The 18,255-nt window shown below is 44.3% G+C and overlaps 1 protein-coding gene across 4 annotated transcripts in view; it reads left to right on the top strand.

The window, feature by feature from the left end:
* Positions 1–18,255, top strand: part of CAMK1 (calcium/calmodulin dependent protein kinase I) — a 171,238-nt gene that overhangs the window by 108,590 nt on the left and 44,393 nt on the right. For all 4 annotated transcript variants that reach the window (XM_056524701.1, XM_056524700.1, XM_056524702.1 and 1 more), the window contains exon 3: positions 13,909–14,040. In XM_056524701.1, the coding sequence (XP_056380676.1) occupies positions 13,909–14,040 (132 nt within the window). The remainder of the gene's footprint in view (positions 1–13,908; positions 14,041–18,255) is intronic.

Here is an 18,255-nt window from a genome sequence, read left to right as displayed (position 1 = left end):
ATGTAAATTCCGTTGCACATTGTAATAGACACTTTTTCTGCTTTGTGACACCCCCTCTCCACGCCCCCTCGTTTATCACATTAACCCCTTCCTACTCTCATTACATAGTGAAAAGCCATCTTAAAGCCAGACCTCGTACTGCATGGAGCATCAGGCCAGTCTCCTTTTATTCCTGTGTAATAAAATGCAGATCCATTCCCTCACTCCTTGTCTATATATCTCTGTAGTTATTATTTTCAGTAACCAATGTATTTCTGCATGATAGAGCAAACACCTTTTAAAGGAAAACTGTCAGCTTTCTCCCCCCGCACTAACCAGTGGTACTGGCTGGTAGTGCGGGGGATGCTGATCAGTTTGATCCTTACCGTGGCCAGATCGGCCGCACCGTTTGGCCGTAATCTTCTATTTTTGGTATATGCAAATGAGGTGCTAACTGGCATCGGCCGGGCTAACTGGCACTCTGACGTCAGTGCCGCTGGCCGCAGCGCCGCCCAGTTCATCAATATTCCGCCTTTCCCTCTTCTGCCCGCTCTGTAATGAAGAGAGAGGAGAGGAATATTGATGACCTGGGCGGCACTGCGGCCGGCGGCACTGACGTCAGTGCCATTTAGCCGGTGCCTGCATATACCGAAAATAGAGGATTACGGCCGAACGACGCGGCGGATCCGGGCACGGTAAGGATCAAACTGATCAGCATCCCCCGCACTACCAGCCAGTACCACTGGTTAGTGTGGGGGCAGAAAGCTGACAGTTTTCTTTTAAGCACAGGGAAGCTGAGAAATGCATTAAACATGTGAAGTATATGAATATAAGGTCAGGTCAGATATCCGGATACGGGTAAAAAATGAGGCGACCGGAGTAAAACGGTGCCTCCGATCGGCTCATTAAAGTCAATGGATTTCAGTGCCGATCCGGCTGGGGTACGGAGCGCACGATTTTCCCCTCCCCCAGCCGGATCTGGCACCCGTACAGTGAAAACGTGGTGTGCATGCACCCTAAGACCTACCAATCCTGAAAATCTGATATTATTAGGTGGGGGATTGGTAGGTCTTATCTGCACTGTCATTGTCAGATAAAGTAGCTTTATCATGAGAGAACCTAACAAACAGCGTTTCATGTCACACCTAAAAAAGTCCAGGAAGATATTTTGTTGAGTTCTCTCCTGGTAAAGCTACTTTATCTACCGATGACATGAAGGTGAACATCATGGTCTTTCCCGAACTAACATAATGACTATATTGGGTCAGGCCATCAAATATATCATTTTTAGATGTAATTTCCTTTTGAAATTGGGATAAGGCTCAAAGGGAGCCTGTCACCGGTTTTATGCTGCCCAAACCGTGTGAACATAGAGTGCAGGCGGTGAGATGCCGACACACTATTGATGTACTTTGAGATGCTCAGGCGTTTTAGAGAAATCATTGTATAAAAAAATGCGGCTGCACCCGAATAACAAGTCATTGGGGCAATAGAGAGAGATGCATCAGTTAGAGCCTGGAAGGGCGGGCAACAGCTGTAGGGACTGCTGCCCTTGACTACTTACCAAGGTCCTAGCAGCTTTTTTAAACCTATGATTTTTTTTTTTTGTAATGCCCGAGCATTTTAAAGTACATCATAGTGTGTTGGATACGGGGAGAGAAGACTGGAAGTAGAAGCTGGATCGCGCTGTCACATAGGAGATAGGTACAAACTTGTACGATAAGGTACTTTATTCTTCAAAACATGCAACGCGTTTCAAAACCATCAGGTTTTTTCATCAAGGTGCCTGATAAAAAAACCTGATGGTTTTGAAACGCGTTGCATGTTTTGAAGAATAAAGCACCTTATCGTACAAGTTTGTACCTATCGCCTATGTGACAGAGCGATCCAGCTTCCACTTCCAGTCTTCTCTCCCCATATCCAGTTACTACATGTCTGCCAGTCAGCGTGGGAAGCCGCTGCAGTCTCCCTTTTGTCCATGCTCTTCTAAGTGTTGTGCCTCTTTTGCACAACCCCAGCAGGTGAGCCAGCGCCACACCTGTTCACATCGTTTTGTGACCACCACTGATACCGCACAGGCAGCGCTTCTTTTTCCTCTTTTTTTTATCATAGTGTGTTGGCATCCCATTGCCAGCACTTGTTTCATGCTCCCCCTGGTTGGGTAGCATAAAACTGGTGACAGGTTCCTCTTAAAGGGCAGTTCAATCTGTAAGAAACCCGTTATAGAGCAGGATGAGCTGCTTATTCTGGACTAAGGAGTCCAATGGGCGGTCTTAATGAGTGACTAACAGCCTTCCCTGTATGAAAGAGATTTGTCAGGCACCACCCACTGGACTCCTATTCCCACAATGAGCAGAGAGTTAAATGGAGGAGCCATAAATGATAATGTAAATTTTCCCACAAAACTATATATCAATCTGCTTAGCTTCTCCTGCTCTATATTACAATAGCGGCAGACTGGACTGTATTTTCAGTCTGATGATTCCCTGTAAGGGCCACGCATTTGATGCATTTCGGAGGTGGCTGCTGTAAGTTGAATTTCTATGTGGAAATTCAGCTTACAGCAGCCACCTCCGAAATGCGTCAACACATTCACTACAGCGTACTGCCGAGACTTCTCCGACAGAATCCAACATGTTTTAACTTCCGGCAGTATCCATTTTGGCTGCAGGAACTTCCTTAGTGTGAACTGAGCAGCGGCATCCTATTGAGATCAATAGAGTTTAAAGGGGTATTCCAGGCAAAAACTTTTTTTTATATAACAACTGGCTCCGGAAAGTTAAACAGATTTGTAAATGACTTCTATTAAAAAATCTTAATCCTTCCAAAAGTTATTAGCTTCTGAAGTTTTCTGTCTAACTGCTCAATGATGATGTCACGTCACGGGAGCTGTGCATGATGGGAGAATATCCCTTGCATGATGGGAGAATATCCCCATAGGAACTGCACAGCTCCCGGGACGTGAGTCATCAGAAAGCAGTTAGACAGAAAACAGCAACTCAACTTCAGAAGCTAATAACTATTGGAAGGATTAAGATTTTTTAATAGAAGTAATTTACAAATCTGTTTAACTTTCCGGAGCCAGTTGATATATAAAAACATTTTTTTTGCCTGGAATACCCCTTTAAGGAAATTCCACAAAGAAATTCAGTAGTAGGCCCTAAATGTCCTATTTAATGGGATTCATAGGGTGGTAGGTATGTTAAAGAAGGGTAAGGACTCCTTCAAACAGCTTCTCAGATGTACAGTAGCTATGACATGGGGTGAAAATTATATATTGAGATTAAATGTAACCCAGCTTTCCCAGAAACTGATGACAGGAATTTGGCACTGTCATGGAGCTAGGGCTTCTATGGCATGTTTAGATTTATGTAACATCATACTGGCGCATAATCTGATAAGCCGTGACAAGCTAGACTGATCTCTGGCCACCATGTTTGTTTTCACATTGTTTTTTCAAGGCTTCCTGTCTGTCGATTTCCACCCTTTTTTTGGCGACTCTGGTGGAATGTTCTTCACCTCCTGGCATTGTCGTGGTTAAGCCGCTCATTAGTACAGGATGTGTTAGATGGTGTGACGCATGTGTAACTAGGGCCTTCCAGGCTATCTCTGCTGCGCGATGCCTTCAAATGCATTGGAATCACTCTGATGCTTTCCTAAAAATAAATGAGAATTATTCTCTGTTTCCATGGAGGCAGATGGCTTTGTCAGTCTTCCAATCCGGCAGAACTCGACAGGGAGAGGCTGTGGAAAATGGAGTAAATAGGAGACACCACGCGATAAAGACAACTATTAACCCTTCTCCCTCCAATACACGTCTTTACAAACATGGCCTCTCCGCTGGTTCTGTAAAGTTGTAGCAGATACAATAGACTGTGAGGTTTTCTTGGGATGAACAATTTCATCCGATAACCTGGGATGCTGAATAACGGATAATTCATACTATTGGACCGCAGACTCGTCCTTATCCTCCCTTATTGATAGAGATTCCAGATTATCAGATGGTTTTGGCATAAACTGATGGTGGGAGCGTTTGGAATATAAAATCCCTCAGTGTTCTAATCGGATAGGTAACGTGGACCAGACTATTAGCATCCTTGTTTTCTGGATTATTGGATAGACTCTGGATTGTCTGTACACCAGTGGAGTGAAACAGCCCCTTCTACTGATTGGACCAGTTCTAGTACCTGAACCTTACTACTAGTGGTAGCATATAACCAACAGGGGTAACAGAGTTATCAGATGTAGCAGAGTTACGTTTTCTATTTGGCACAACTCATTGTGATGTACAATGCACCTTTGGCAGCAATTACAACCTCCGGTCTTCTTGGGTATGATGCCATAAGGTTTTCACACCTGGATTTGGGAACTTTGGTCCTTTTTCTCTGCAGATTCTCTCAAGCTCTGTCAGGTTGGATGGGGACCATCGGTGGAAGCCATTTTCAGGTCTCCAGAGATGTTTGATTGGATTCAAGTCAGGGCTCTGTCTGGGTCACTCAAGGACATTCACAGTGTTTTCCCTCCAGTGTTGTCTTGGCTGTGTGCTTAGGGTCATTTTCTTGTTGGAAGGGGAACCTTCGCCCCAGGTTTAGAGCACGGTGAATCAAGTTTTCATTAAGAATATACACTGCTCAAAAAAATAAAGGGCACACTAAGATAACACATCCTAGATCTGAATGAATGAACTAATCGTATGAAATACTTTAGTCTTTACATAGTTGAATGTGCTGACAACAAAATCACACAAAAATTATCAATGGAAATCAAATTTATCAACCCATGGAGGTCTGGATATGGAGTCACACTCAAAATCAAAGTGGAAGACCACACTAGAGGCTGATCCAACTTTATGTAATGTCCTTAAGACAAGTCAAAATGAGGCTCAGTTATGTGTGTGGCCTCCACGTGCCCGTATGACCTCCCTACAACGCCTGGGCATGCTCCGGTTGAGGTGGGGGATGGTCTCCTGAGGGATGTCCTCCCAGACCTAGACTAAAGCATCCGCCAACTCCTGGACAGTCTGTGGTGCAACGTGGCATTGGTGGATGGAGCGAAACATGATGTCCCAGATGTGCTCAATCGGATTCAGGTCTGGGGAACGGGAGGGACAGTCCATAGCATCAATGCCTTTCTCTTGCAGGAACTGCTGACACACTCCAGCCACGAGGTCTAGCATTGTCTTGCATTAGGAGGAACCCAGGGCCAAACTTTCCAAATGCATTGTATGTGGTTTTATATGAAGCTGCATGTAAAAAGGTGCAAATCTTTTTTCTGTGTTCAAGCCACTCCTGGTTTTGGCTAAAAATACTGACCAAAATAGTCCTTGTGAACCCAGCCTTAAAGGGGTACTCCCCTTGAAAACATTTTTGTAAGAGATTTGTAAATTGCTTCTATTAAAAAAAAAATCTTAATCCTTCTTGTACTTATCAGCTGTTGTATGCTCCAGAGGAAGTCCTTTTCTTTATGAATTTCCTTTCTGTCTGACCACAGTGCTCTCTGCTGATAGCTCTGCCCATTTTAGGAACTGGATAGGTTTGCTATGGAGATTTGCTTGTACTCTGGACAGTTCCTAAAATGGACAGAGCTATCAGCAGAGAGCACTGTGGTCAGAAAGGTAAGGAAATTCAAAAATAAAACAACTTCCTCTGTAGTATACAGCAGCTGATAAGTACAGGAAGGATTAAGATTTTTAAATAGAAGTAATTTACGAATCTGTGTAACTTTCTGGCAGCAGTTGATGTTTTCTAGTGGCGTATCCCTTTAAATGACAGTTTCTGCTCTGCTGCATTTGTAGTCGTCTTGCTCTTGTCAGGAAAACCATCTCTTATTATAATTTGAAGAAGTTCTTAGATCACGCAACCATGGAAGTTAATAATTGTTATTCTCCAATGCTGAAGCTGAGGCCTGCTCCATTGGGATGACTGTAGCGTAGTGATCAGTCTGCTGTGGCCCCATCTATAATGGGAGCAGGCACCTGGGAATGGGATGTATTTTTGGTTCCAGTTACAATTAGTCATAAGAGAGAGCAAGAAAAGCCAAGGTGCTAATAAACAGGACAGTGGACCCTGCTGCCATTGCATTCAGCTATTTGTTGTGTAATGAGAAGTTCTGAAACTTTCTGATATCATTTGTGTCTCAGTTTTCCACCATTTTCAGGATCTCTGCCATCTGTAAGTGAATACAAACATTGTCTATATTTAGAGGCTGAACCATACAGACTTAGTATTCCTTTGTTAGGGTTGCCACCTGACCGATATTTTACCGGCACAGCCGGTATTTTGGCCACCCTGCCGGTATGGCCAGTATTTATCCAACCAATCCTCCAACTCCAGGAATGTTGCACCATATACTATACCAGTGTTTCCCAACCAGGGGTGCCTCCAGCTGTTGCAAAACTACAACTCCCAGCATGCCCAGACCGCCAATGGCATACAGCAGCGGGAGCCATTCATTTCAATGGACCAAACGTCACCTAGGGACAGCATGTGGGCCACTTTTTTTTCTGGAATATGCAAATGTAATGGGATGGCAAGCAGAACATAGTCACAAGGTGTGCCATTTTTGCCATTTAAATTAAAAGGCACCCACTGCTGTGCGCCACAGAACACATCAATATCATTCTTGGCAGGATGATGACTGATACCAGTGATTTTCTCAAGGGGTGTTTAACACCATAAACCGCTTGCTTATGCGCTACCCTGGTAACGATTTATGTATGCCATTCACAAGACTCAGAAATTGGGTTACAGCCCTTATGTAAGCGTTAGGCTGGTTTCAAACAACCGTAATACCAGTATTTCCGTGCAGAATTCTGCATTGGAATTCCGCACGGAGATCCCGCAGCAGCAGAGTCCCATCGATTTCAATGGAATTCTTCTGTGCCGTGCACATCTGGCACGGAAATTCTAATTCCAGTTTCTGCAGGAGGAATACACGTGCCCATTCTTTCTGTGGACTCCGCACGGAATACATTGCCGTCTATAAGAGCGGTCCTAGCATAGGCATGTCATGCCGGCGCCCGCAGTCTGTAAGAATGTCCGCACAAAGATTTTCTGTGTGAGCATTCTGACATAGGGCTGGGCGGTATACCGGTTCATACCGAATACCGACATTTTTGTGCTGCACAATATGAATTTTAACCTATACCGCAATACCGGTTTGGCCCCTCCCCCTCAGGAATGAATGAATCGGCCCAGCGCTGCGCTGTCCCCACATCGGGTAACTAATCCTATGTGACCTGCGAGCGCTGTTCTGCCCCCCCCCCCCCCCAATTAATTATCAGCCCAGTGCTGTCCCCATCAGGGTACTACTCACATGTCACCCGCATGTGCTGCCCTCCTCGTACTGTTTGTTGCGGCCGCCGGCGCTGACACTCTATACCAGTGGTCACCAACCTGCGGACCTCCAGATGTTACAAAACTACAACTCCCAGCATGCTGGGAGTTGTAGTTTTGCAACATCTGGAGGTCCGCAGGTTGGAGACCACTGCTCTGTACTGTGCGGTATCCCTATGCCAGGGCTGCAAAAAATAAACAAAATAAACTTTAACACACCTCCCGTTGGTCCGGTACCGGCCTCACTTGTTTCCTGGGGACTGGAACGTCGGACAGCCGTCAGCCTATCACCAGCCGCAGCGATGTTCCGCCTCGGCCGGTGATAGGCTGAGCCCACTGTCATGTAAGAAGCCGGCCTCTTACATGACAGTGGGCTCAGCCTATCACCGCCTGAGGCGGAACATCGCTGCGGCTGGTGATAGGCTGACAGCTCTCCGACGTTCCCGTCCCCCAGCGTAAGGCCGATGTAGGTGCGTTAAAGTTTATTTTGTTTACCTTTTGCAGCCCAGGCATAGGGTTACCGCACAGTATAGAGAGGGTCAGCACCGGCGGCCACAACAAACAGGACGAGGAGGGCAGTGCATGCGGGTGACATGTGAGTGTTTACCCCGATGGGGATGTGGGCTAATAATTAATATGGGGGGGGGGCTAGGAAATACCGTTCTATACCGTGGAACAGCAAAAAGTTTAAAAAATACCGTAATGCACACATTTGGTCATACCTCCCAGCCCTATTCTGACATGTAAATAATAGCCTAAAGGTCCCGATGATGCTAAATGTTCAGGTATAAAGGCAGCCAGTAGTTACTGCTGGACTATTACTGAGCAGAAAGAATGTCCAAAAGAATGTGAACCCGGCCTAATGTAGATGCAAAAAATGTGGCTGAAACCAGCCATAATAGCAGCCTTGGTGGTGACCCCCCCAGCTTTCTTATATAAAGGTCTGAGCTTGGATCTGCAGGATAGAACTTGACAGAAGAGGGTGAATGGAGTTTACATTTCATGGTCACCGCTGGTGATTATAATGCGCTGCACCTGTGTGTGTGTGTGTGTATATATATATATATATATATATATATATATATATATATATATATATATATATATATATATATATATTATAGCTGAGTGAGTTCAGCCTCGGCTATTACACAACATTGAGTTGTAGAGAGCAGACAGCTATAAATAAAGCCTCTGCAGCATTCATCCTAACCATATGGATCAGTAGTCATAGCTGCCTGCTCTTATTATAGAGATGTCTGCTGCTCAGCCGGGGAGATAGGGAGACCCAAGAGTGAGCTAGCAAGCCGGCAACAAGGCAGCACCAGGGGAGGCTTATCCATATACATGAGGCGCTCACTGCCCCTGCCACCTTGTTACCAGGGAAAATGCCTCCTTTGGGGACTGCAGGGTGGATGTAATCCGCAACAATGAACAAAATTCCCAGGGTCTCTTAGTTATGAGAACTGAATGGAAAGAAAATGTCTTAAAGGGGTAGCTCCCACCATCCTATTTTTTTTCTGTCCCTGCCTATTGCCAATCTATCCCTAACCCCCTCCCTGCTTTTAATTTTTATTTTTACTATATTAAAAATGCTTTTTGTCTGCCTGGCAGTGTGCTTACTACCAGGCAGACTTCCCCAGCAGGCACCAAGTCACTGATGCCTGCTGGGGGGGACTTCCGCCCTTAGTTCATCTACACAGGGTGCCTCCAGCTGTTTCATCACTACAACTCCCAGCTTGCCCTGACATCTATTGGCTGTCAGGGCATTCCGGGAGTTGTAGTATTGAAACAGCAGGAGGCACCCTGTGTAGATAAACGATTAGTTACATGCAGCGCTAGTCCGTCCCCTCAGTCTCCCTCCCCCCCACGCCATACCCCGTTCCCTCCATCACAACACCCCCCCATTACACTTACTGCAGAGTCCGGCAGCGGGCGTGCAGGGACAGCGGCGGGGACGAGGCGGCAGCGGCGCGATGTGCGGGAGGTGTGGCCTCCCAGCCAGTGCCCGGGGAACCAATGTGCTCGCTCCCTGCCTGTCTGATTGACAGGCAGGGAGCGAGCGCAGGCTGAATGAAAAAGGACCGATGCCTGGCCAAATCGGTCCTTTTTCAGGCGTGACGTCACGCCAGGCTGAAGCCGGCCACTAGGAGGGAGACCCCTAGTGGCCGGTTTTCAAATGTAAATTAAACAATTTTAATTTAAAAAAATTATGATAAAAGTATATTAGAGATATGTTGTAGTACATAAGTACTACAACATATAAAAAAATAAAGTTGGTGACAGTGCCCATTTAAGTTCTGTGTGTGGAGGGGTAAAGTGCTCCCCTCTTGTCCATTCACTTGGCTGAGCTGCATTACCTGTGGACAAGAGGGGCGCTGTTCCTGTAAAAAGGGGACATATTCTACAGTCATTCTTATAATAGAAGTCGTTCAATAAGGAGAAGCACTGTATGTGTGATTGGTGTTTCCACATGTCTAGCCCCTTAACGACAATGGACGTAAATGTACGTCATGGTGCCGTGGTACTTAACGCACCATGACGTACATCAGCAGCCAGGGACCCGCCGGTAATGGCGATCGCGCGGATGTCCACCATTAACCCCTCAGATGCCATGATCAATACAGATCACGGCATCTGCGGCTGTGCGGTACTTAAAATGGATGATTGGATCGCCCACAGCGCAGCCACGGGGATACGATCATCCAGCATGGCAGCCGGAGGTATCCTCACCTGGCTCCGGCTGTCTCTTCTGCTCTGGTCTAACCAGAGCAGAAGATGACTGATAACACTGATCAGTGCTATGCCCTATGCATAACACTGAACAGTATTAGCAATCAAATGATTGCTATAAATAGTCCCCTATGGGGACTATTAAAGAGTGAAAAAAGGAAAAAAAATTAAAGTAAAGAAATTTGAAAAATCCCCTCCCCCAATAAAAAGGTAAAACCTCAGTAAAAATAAATTATTAATATACATATTTGGTATTGCCATGTGCGTAAAAGTCTGAACTATTAAAATATATTGTTAATTATCCCGTACGGTGAACGGCGTAAACGTAAAACATTTTTTCAAAAATGCCAAAAATTGCTGCTTTTTTTTGTCACATTTTATTTAAAAAAATTATAAAAAGTAAAACCTAAGCAAAAGTGGAACTGATAAAAACTACAGATCATGGCGCAAAAAATGAGCCCTCATACCGCCCCATATACGGAAAAATTAGAAAGTTATAGGTGGCCAAAATAGGGCAATTTCAAACATACTAATTTTGTTAAAATGGTTTGAGATTTTTTTTAAGCGGTACAATTATAGAAAAGCATATAACATGGGTATCATTTTAATCATATTGACCCACAGAATAAAGAAAACGTGTTATTTTTACCTTTAAAGTATACACCGTGAAAACAAAACCTTCCATATTTTGCTAAATTGCAGTTTTCTTTTCAATTTTCCCACATAAAATGTATGGTGCAACCAAACAAATATTATTTATGGTAAACTAAGTGATGTAATTATAAAGTACAATAGGTGAAGCAATAAACAAGCCCTTATATGGGTCTGTGGATGGAAATATAAAAGAGTTATGATTTTTAGAAGGCGAGGAGGAAAAAATGAAAATGCAAAAATAAAATGGGCCTGGTCCTTAAGGGGCTAGAATAGTGCGTCATAGTTTTGTTTTATTAATTTAACCTCTCTGTGAAAATGCTCCAAAATCAGCGTGAACAATTTAATAAATCACTTGGATTGTGAAAAACCTGAAAACCACGTCCGCTTTATGGAAGATTACATGAAAATAATGATCAGTGGGAAAAACTGAAATTTAGGCAAATGTTTGGCGTACAAGTTAATGAATTAAAATGCATTTCCCCGTACTTTTCCCCCCAAAATTTACACAGAACTGCAATAGTACAGGAGTGAAAAATAAAACTCTACTTACCTCCTGCGGTGCCTCCGATGTCATGCGCTGGCCTGCTGATGCGATCGTCTTTTTGAGCTGCAGTGTGACTTGTGGAGCCTGGGTAGGCCCTGCTGATAAGCGTACCGGTCATATCCCACTAAACAAATAATGCTTATATATTTGATCAGGAAGGGGCGTGTCTCAGGCAAGCACTCAGCCCGCCCTCACTCACCATGCCTTCACTTCTTCTTGAGTCTGTTGTTCTGTGCTGAGTCTCTCCATCCAATCACTGCAGGCTGCTCTTTAACCCCCCTTCACTCTGTTTTCATGCTGCAGTCTGATAGGACAGGAGTGAGCACAGAGGAATGTGACTCCCACCATAACTTCCTAGACTTTGTCCCACTCTGTGCTTCAGCTGGGACATAGATGATGCTGCAGCTGGACAGGATTATGTTCTGGATGGTATGGGGACCCCAGTGTTGTGTTTTTTTTTTGTTTTTTTTTTAGATTTTTTTTTATATGAAGTTTATTAACATATAAAAAGTTTTAGATTCTAATGGTGCCCATTAAAAAAAAAAATATCCTGACAATATTCCTGATTACTAGATTTATTTTATGTTGTATTTCTGTCATTTGCATAATTTTTCTCATTCTTTTGCATCTTTATGTCCTCCCTAACGGACTGTGTTTTAAAACGTATTGGTTAAAAATGTTCTGCAAAATTTAAAATAAAATTTGTAAAAAATAAATAAAACAAAACAAACGTCATTTTTGCATTGAGATAGTGTGGTGACATCCTCCTCATCGTCCTTCTGGTCTCCTCAGATCATTAAAGGGGTACTCTGCTGCTCAGCGTTTGGAACAAACTGTTCCGAACGCTGGAGCCGGCGCTGGGAGCTAGTGACATCATAGTCCCGACCCCTCATGACGGCTGTCACGCCCCCTCCCATAGACTTGCATTGAGGGGGCGGGGTGTGATGTCATGAGGGGTGGGGCTATGACATCACAAGCTCCTGGCCCCAGCATTCGGAACAGTTTGTTCCAAACACTGAGCAGCAGAGTACCTCTTTAAGCCTCTCTACAATATGTCACAGGTACCCCCAGATCCAACAGGCTTTCAGTGAACCGTGCGGCGATTGTCCTAGAGTAACTGTCTTGCAGCCTGCGCTGGGCTTCTTTCATAGTTGATTCAAATAACATATAATTATGGCTGCTCAAATCCAGTGGAGGATGAATGCGCCGTCTGGGAAGGCCGCACTGCTCGGTGTCACAGAGCATATGAATATAGAATAGATCTTGGCTCCCGCTCGCTGTGCCCATCCCCCGTCTATTTCCAGATGTAGGATGAGAGCGTCTTCCATCCATCTCCAGCCTTTGTAATTAGCTTCTTATATACCACAATGGCTTGTTACTCCTTAATACTTTACTGCCAGTGATAATTGATATGTCTGTGTGGTTTGTGTTGCATTAGGATTTGTGACTAGTTTGGCATTACTCTAGGTACACTTAAAGCTGCTCCATGTTTTGTGGGTGTTAGTTTTGTGGTATTACATATGGCCATGTAAATGGGATATAAAGTGCCTTGCATAAGTATTCACCGCCTTAAAGGGGTAGTCCAGTGGTGAAAAACTTATCCCCTATCCTAAGGATAGGGGATAAGTTTGAGATCGCGGGGGGTCCGACCGCTGGGGCCCCCCGCGATCTCTCTGTACGGGGCCCCGGCTCTCCGCCGAGATAGCGAGTGTCGACCCCCGCACGAGGCGGCGGCCGACACGCCCCCTCAATACATCTCAATGGCAGAGCCGGAGATTGCCGAAGGCAGCGCTTCGGCTCTGCCATAGAGTTGTATTGAGGGGGCGTGTCGGCCGCCGCTTCGTGCGGAGGTCGACGCGCCCCCTTCCCGCGGGCTGTCGGGGCTCCGTACAGGAGATCGCGGGGGGCCCCAGGGGTCGGACCCCCCCCCGCGATCTGCAACTTATCCCCTATCCTTAAGATAGGGGATAAGTTGTAAACCACTGAGTCACCACTGGACTACTCCTTTAAACTTTTTACTCCCATTACTAATTGGAATTCAAGGGGTACTCCGCTGCTCAGCATTTGGAACAAACTGTTCCGAACGCTGGAGCCGGGAGCTCGTGACATCATAGCCCCGCCCCCTCATGACGTCACGCCCTACTCCCTCAATGCAAGTCTATGGGAGGGGTGTGACGGCTGTCACGCCCCTCCCATAGACTTGCATTGAGGAGGCAGGGCGTGATGTCATGAGGGGGCGGGGCTATGATGTCACGAGCTCACGGCTCCAGTACCCCTTTAAGTAGACACAGCACCACAACTGTCAAAAGGTTGTTGGTGGTATTGCAACTCATTCCCACTCACTTCAGTGGAGCTAAGGTGCAATTCCAGACATAACCTTTGAAGGAGGAGAAAGCAGGAAGGTGGCAGCTGAAGATTGTGCTGCCGAGTAACACCAGGTAAGTTCGGACTGTTTTGCAACGGGGGATGTTTTATTAAAATAACAATACATGCAAAGCGTTTAAAGACTGTTCCGGTCTTATCATTGGACAGATGGGGCACTGTTTCTGGAAGAGAGCAGCCATGTTTTTTCCTAATGCTTGACAACCCTTTTATTTAATCTATTGTACTTGACATTATCTTTGAGCCTATGAGACTGATACTACTTTGCCTTCTCATCCACAGTGGTGCATTTTCGGAGGTGGTCCTGGCAGAGGAGAAGAAGACCCAAAAACTGGTAGCAATAAAATGCATCCCCAAGAAAGCTTTGGAGGGGAAGGAGACGAGTATCGAGAACGAGATAGCAGTGCTGAGAAAGTATGTCCCGTCTCTTCTTATCTCTCAGCATGTCCTGAACTATAGCTGTTACTTTTGTGTAAGACAGACCTAGAACATACAGGGGTCTCTAAGGGTGAGCTGTGAATTGCATCCGACCATGACATCAGCCGAGGTCTGAATCCTGGAGATAACTTGCTGGTCTCTCTAATCTTTATGATGCTTCTTAATCACAGCCTGCAGTCTTGGCTTTTGGGGGATGGGAAGTGATTATTCCGTCAGATATTTACAGAACACTGTATAGTAGAGATGTGTGTGTGTGTGTATATGTATATATATATATATATATATATATATATATATATATATATATATATATATATAATATATATTCATTATTTATTTTTAACCTTTACATGGTGGAAGTAGCCCCTAAATTTTAATATTGGCTCCTTGCTATATATGAGCCTTGCACCATTAAAAAGAGGAAAAAAGGAAAAAAACAGGACACACGCCCCTAGTGAAGTATAGTTAAACAATGGTTATAAAGAAGAAAACATATGAATCTCACTCACCCTTTGGTGTTGCGCTAAGAGCACAATACCTGTGTTCGCATGTAGAGTCTTTTGGTCCTGCAGCTCGCAGTCCTTCTGAACACTCCCTGGAGTCATCGGTAGTAGTAGATGAGGTAGATAAAAAACTGATATTTCTTGCAGCGCTGGACCAAGGGAATTGAAAGAGACCAAACTCTTATTGATATCAAGGAGTAGCGTTTATTGAAAGCACATCAACGCATTTCTGGCCTGAAATGGGCCCTTCATCGCACATCGACTGAGCACCGAGATAGAAGCCTTATTGTGATTCTGCAAATAAGTCCAGCCCATGTCCTCTTTACTCAGTGGCTGTCAGTCAAATAAGGTAAATGAATGCAAGTGGGCCAGGGAAGATGATAAAGAGGATATGGAATGAACTTATCTAGGCTCTTGCTTTGCTGGGGAACACCCCCTAGGCACTTGAGCCTAATTTGCATATTTAGGAAAATGCTTTGGAAAGGACAATGGAGAACAATATGAAGGAAAAAAAAAGTTATGCCTAGAATCATGATGACCAACCTTATCTCCATATCTAGCCATGAGCTTATTTAGGACACAACCCACCAAAAATACTGCAGGGAGTCCGGCCTTACTTACATTTATTAGCTTAGAATTCAATAACCTCTTCAAACTCTGCATTGTAATATCCCTCTGTTATTGCTCCTGGAAATGCATACAGTCATGGCCGTAAATCTTGGCACCCCTGAAATTTTTCTAGAAAATAAGTATTTCTCACAGAAAAGGATTGCAGTAACACATGTTTTGCTATACACATGTTTATTCCCTTTGTGTGTATTGGAACTAAACCAAAAAAGGAGGAAAAAAAGCAAATTGGACATTATGTCACACCAAACTCCAAAAATGGTCTGGACAAAATTATTGGCACCCTTAACTTGGTTGCACACCATTTGGAAAAAATAACTGAAATCAGTCGCTTCCTATAACCATCAATAAGCTTCTTACACCACTCAGCCGGAATGTTGGACCACTCTTCCTTTGCAAACTGCTCCAGGTCTCTCTTATTGGAAGGCGCCTTTACCCAACAGCAAATTTTAGATCTCTCCACAGGTGTTCAATGGGATTTAGATCTGGACTCATTGCTGCCACTTCAGGACTCTCCAGCGCTTTGTTGCCATTAATTTCTCGGTGCTGTTTGATGTATGTTTGGGGTTATTGTCCTGCTTTAAGACCCACGATCTCGGAAGCAAACTCAGCTTTTTGACACTGGGCTGTACAGTACGACCCAAAATCCATTGGTAATCCAGATTTCATGATGCCTTGCACACATTCAAGGCACCCAGTGCCAGAGGCAGCAAAACAACCCCAAAGCATCATTGAACCTCCACCATATTTCACTGTAGGTGCTGTGTTCTTTTCTTTGTAGGCCTCATTCCGTTTTCGGTAAACAGTAGAATGATGTGCTTTACCAAAAAGCTCTATCTTGGTCGCATCTGTCCACAAGATGTTTTCACAGAAGGGTTTTGGCTTACTCAAGTTCCTTTTGGCAAAATGTAGTCCTTTTTTATGTCTCTGTCAGCAGTGGGGTCCTCCTGGGTCTCCTGCCATAGCATTTAATTTAATTTAAATGTCGACGGATAGTTCGCGCTGACACTGATAAAGGACAGCTTGAATATCTTTTGGAGCTTGTTTGGGGCTGCTTATCCACCATCCGGACTATCCGGTTTATCAGTTTTTCTCTTCTGTCCACGCCCAGGGAGATTAGCTACAGTGCCACACTGTGGACACAGGCAAATCTAGATCTCTGGAGATGGATTTGTAACCTTGAGATTGTTGATATTTTTCCACAATTTTGGTTCTCAATTCCTCAGACAGTGCTCTTCTCCTCTTTCTGTTGTCCATGCTTAGTGTGGCACACACAGACACACAATGCAAAGACTAAGTGAACTGCTCTCCTTTTTTGTCTGCTTTCAGGTGTGAGTTTTATATTGCCCAGAAATACTTCATTTTCTAGAAAAATTTCTGGGGTGCCAACATTTACGATCATGACTGTATATACATTGACAACTGGGTTTCACTATTCCCCTAAAATAATCGTAATCCTCTGATTTTAACCGTCAAGTGCTGATACATTTAATAGAAACACTGTAATAACAAGGTAAATTCTAATTTTTCAGTTATTCATCAATTTCCAGGAGTAGTAATAGAGGGACAGTGCAGTGAGAAGTTCTTGAAAAGATGCTCTAGCATTGTTATTTCATGGGGAATATAAGTAGAGACCTGTTAGACCTGACCGGTGCTATTTAATACTGAGTGACGTCAGGAATATGCTTTGTACTGTATTCTCAATTGCATTGATGTTTTCTATTCCTGGTAATGTGTATGTATTTTTATACGCTGCCTATACATTGTGACGTGATTACTCAGGTGACAAAACATCCCTAGGGTGGTAAGAGGGTGCGCAATAGATGTCAAGTGATGTATAAGAAGCTATATTTCTATACTGTCACCATGGTGTTAATGTTCTAGAAGGATTCTTATTTTTACATTTTCAGCAACTTCTCTGGTGACTCATTGAAGACATTTTAGGATAATGTAGATTATTTAGCAGGTTATCATATCTGTTCTATAATTAATGTCTGCATTTTATTATACTGATATATAGATTAATGCACATAAGAGCTTGCAGTCTATCCGCTTCCAAACATTTTGAGCCCGCTCTCCGTTGTCAGTGCCTCATCTCCTGTAAACCCTGACCGGTCATAGGACGTAATGGCTTATTACCACTGTAGACCTTTATTGCATATGTCCAAATGTCTAATAGATGAAGGTACCAACCCTCAACACCTACTGACGCAGCCAGTGCCTTCAGATAGGGGCAGAGCAGAGAGGTGTCTGGGATCACATGTGTTCCATGGTATTTGTAATGTCCATAGAACTGGATGGGAGTTATGGAAGCTGCGTAGCTTGCAATTAGAGATGAGCGAACTTACAGTAAATTCGATTCGTCACGAACTTCTCGGCTCGGCGGTTGCTGCCTTTTCCTGCATAAATTAGTTCAGCTTTCCGGTGCTCCGGTGGGCTGGAAAAGGTGGATACAGTCCTAGGAAAGAGTCTCCTAGGACTGTATCCACCTTTTCCAGTCCACCGGAGCACCTGAAAGCTGAACTCATTTATGCAAGAAAAGTTATCAACTGCCGAGCCGAGAAGTTCGTGATGAATCGAATTTACTGTAAGTTCGCTCATCTCTACTTGCAATTCTTTGTTGTTTCCATAACTCAAATGAACTTTAAGGCTGTTACAGAAACAGCAAAACACAACAAACTTGGCTGTTTCTATGAAACTGTCCAGCTCTGCCTCTTCCGCACCTGGATGGTGGCTGTAGGCGGCCAGCACTGGATCCATATGGGTAGGTAGGCCAGAACCTATCCACATGACCTAAAGTTGGAGTCCCCTGCTCAGGACCCCCTCTATAGAGTGGGGCAGCCCATTGATTATGTTCAAGTGAAGCCATGTAATGGACTTGCTGTTGGCCGCACCTTGTACTTACAGTTACCAATGGGGGATCTAGTAGTTGTACCCCCTTTATGGCCATGTGTAAGGAAGCAGGCTTGATGTCACATGATTTATACCATTATCCAAAGTGAGGGCAAATGGTTAACTCTGCTTTCCGCTTTGGAAAGTATATAAAACTCAACTGTGAATA

The sequence above is a fragment of the Hyla sarda genome, chromosome 6 (assembly GCF_029499605.1).
Source record: "Hyla sarda isolate aHylSar1 chromosome 6, aHylSar1.hap1, whole genome shotgun sequence".
In the NCBI taxonomy this organism is placed as follows: domain Eukaryota; kingdom Metazoa; phylum Chordata; class Amphibia; order Anura; family Hylidae; genus Hyla; species Hyla sarda.
The sequence above is the reverse complement of the archived record's forward strand: the minus strand, read 5'-3'. Positions and strand labels throughout refer to the sequence as shown.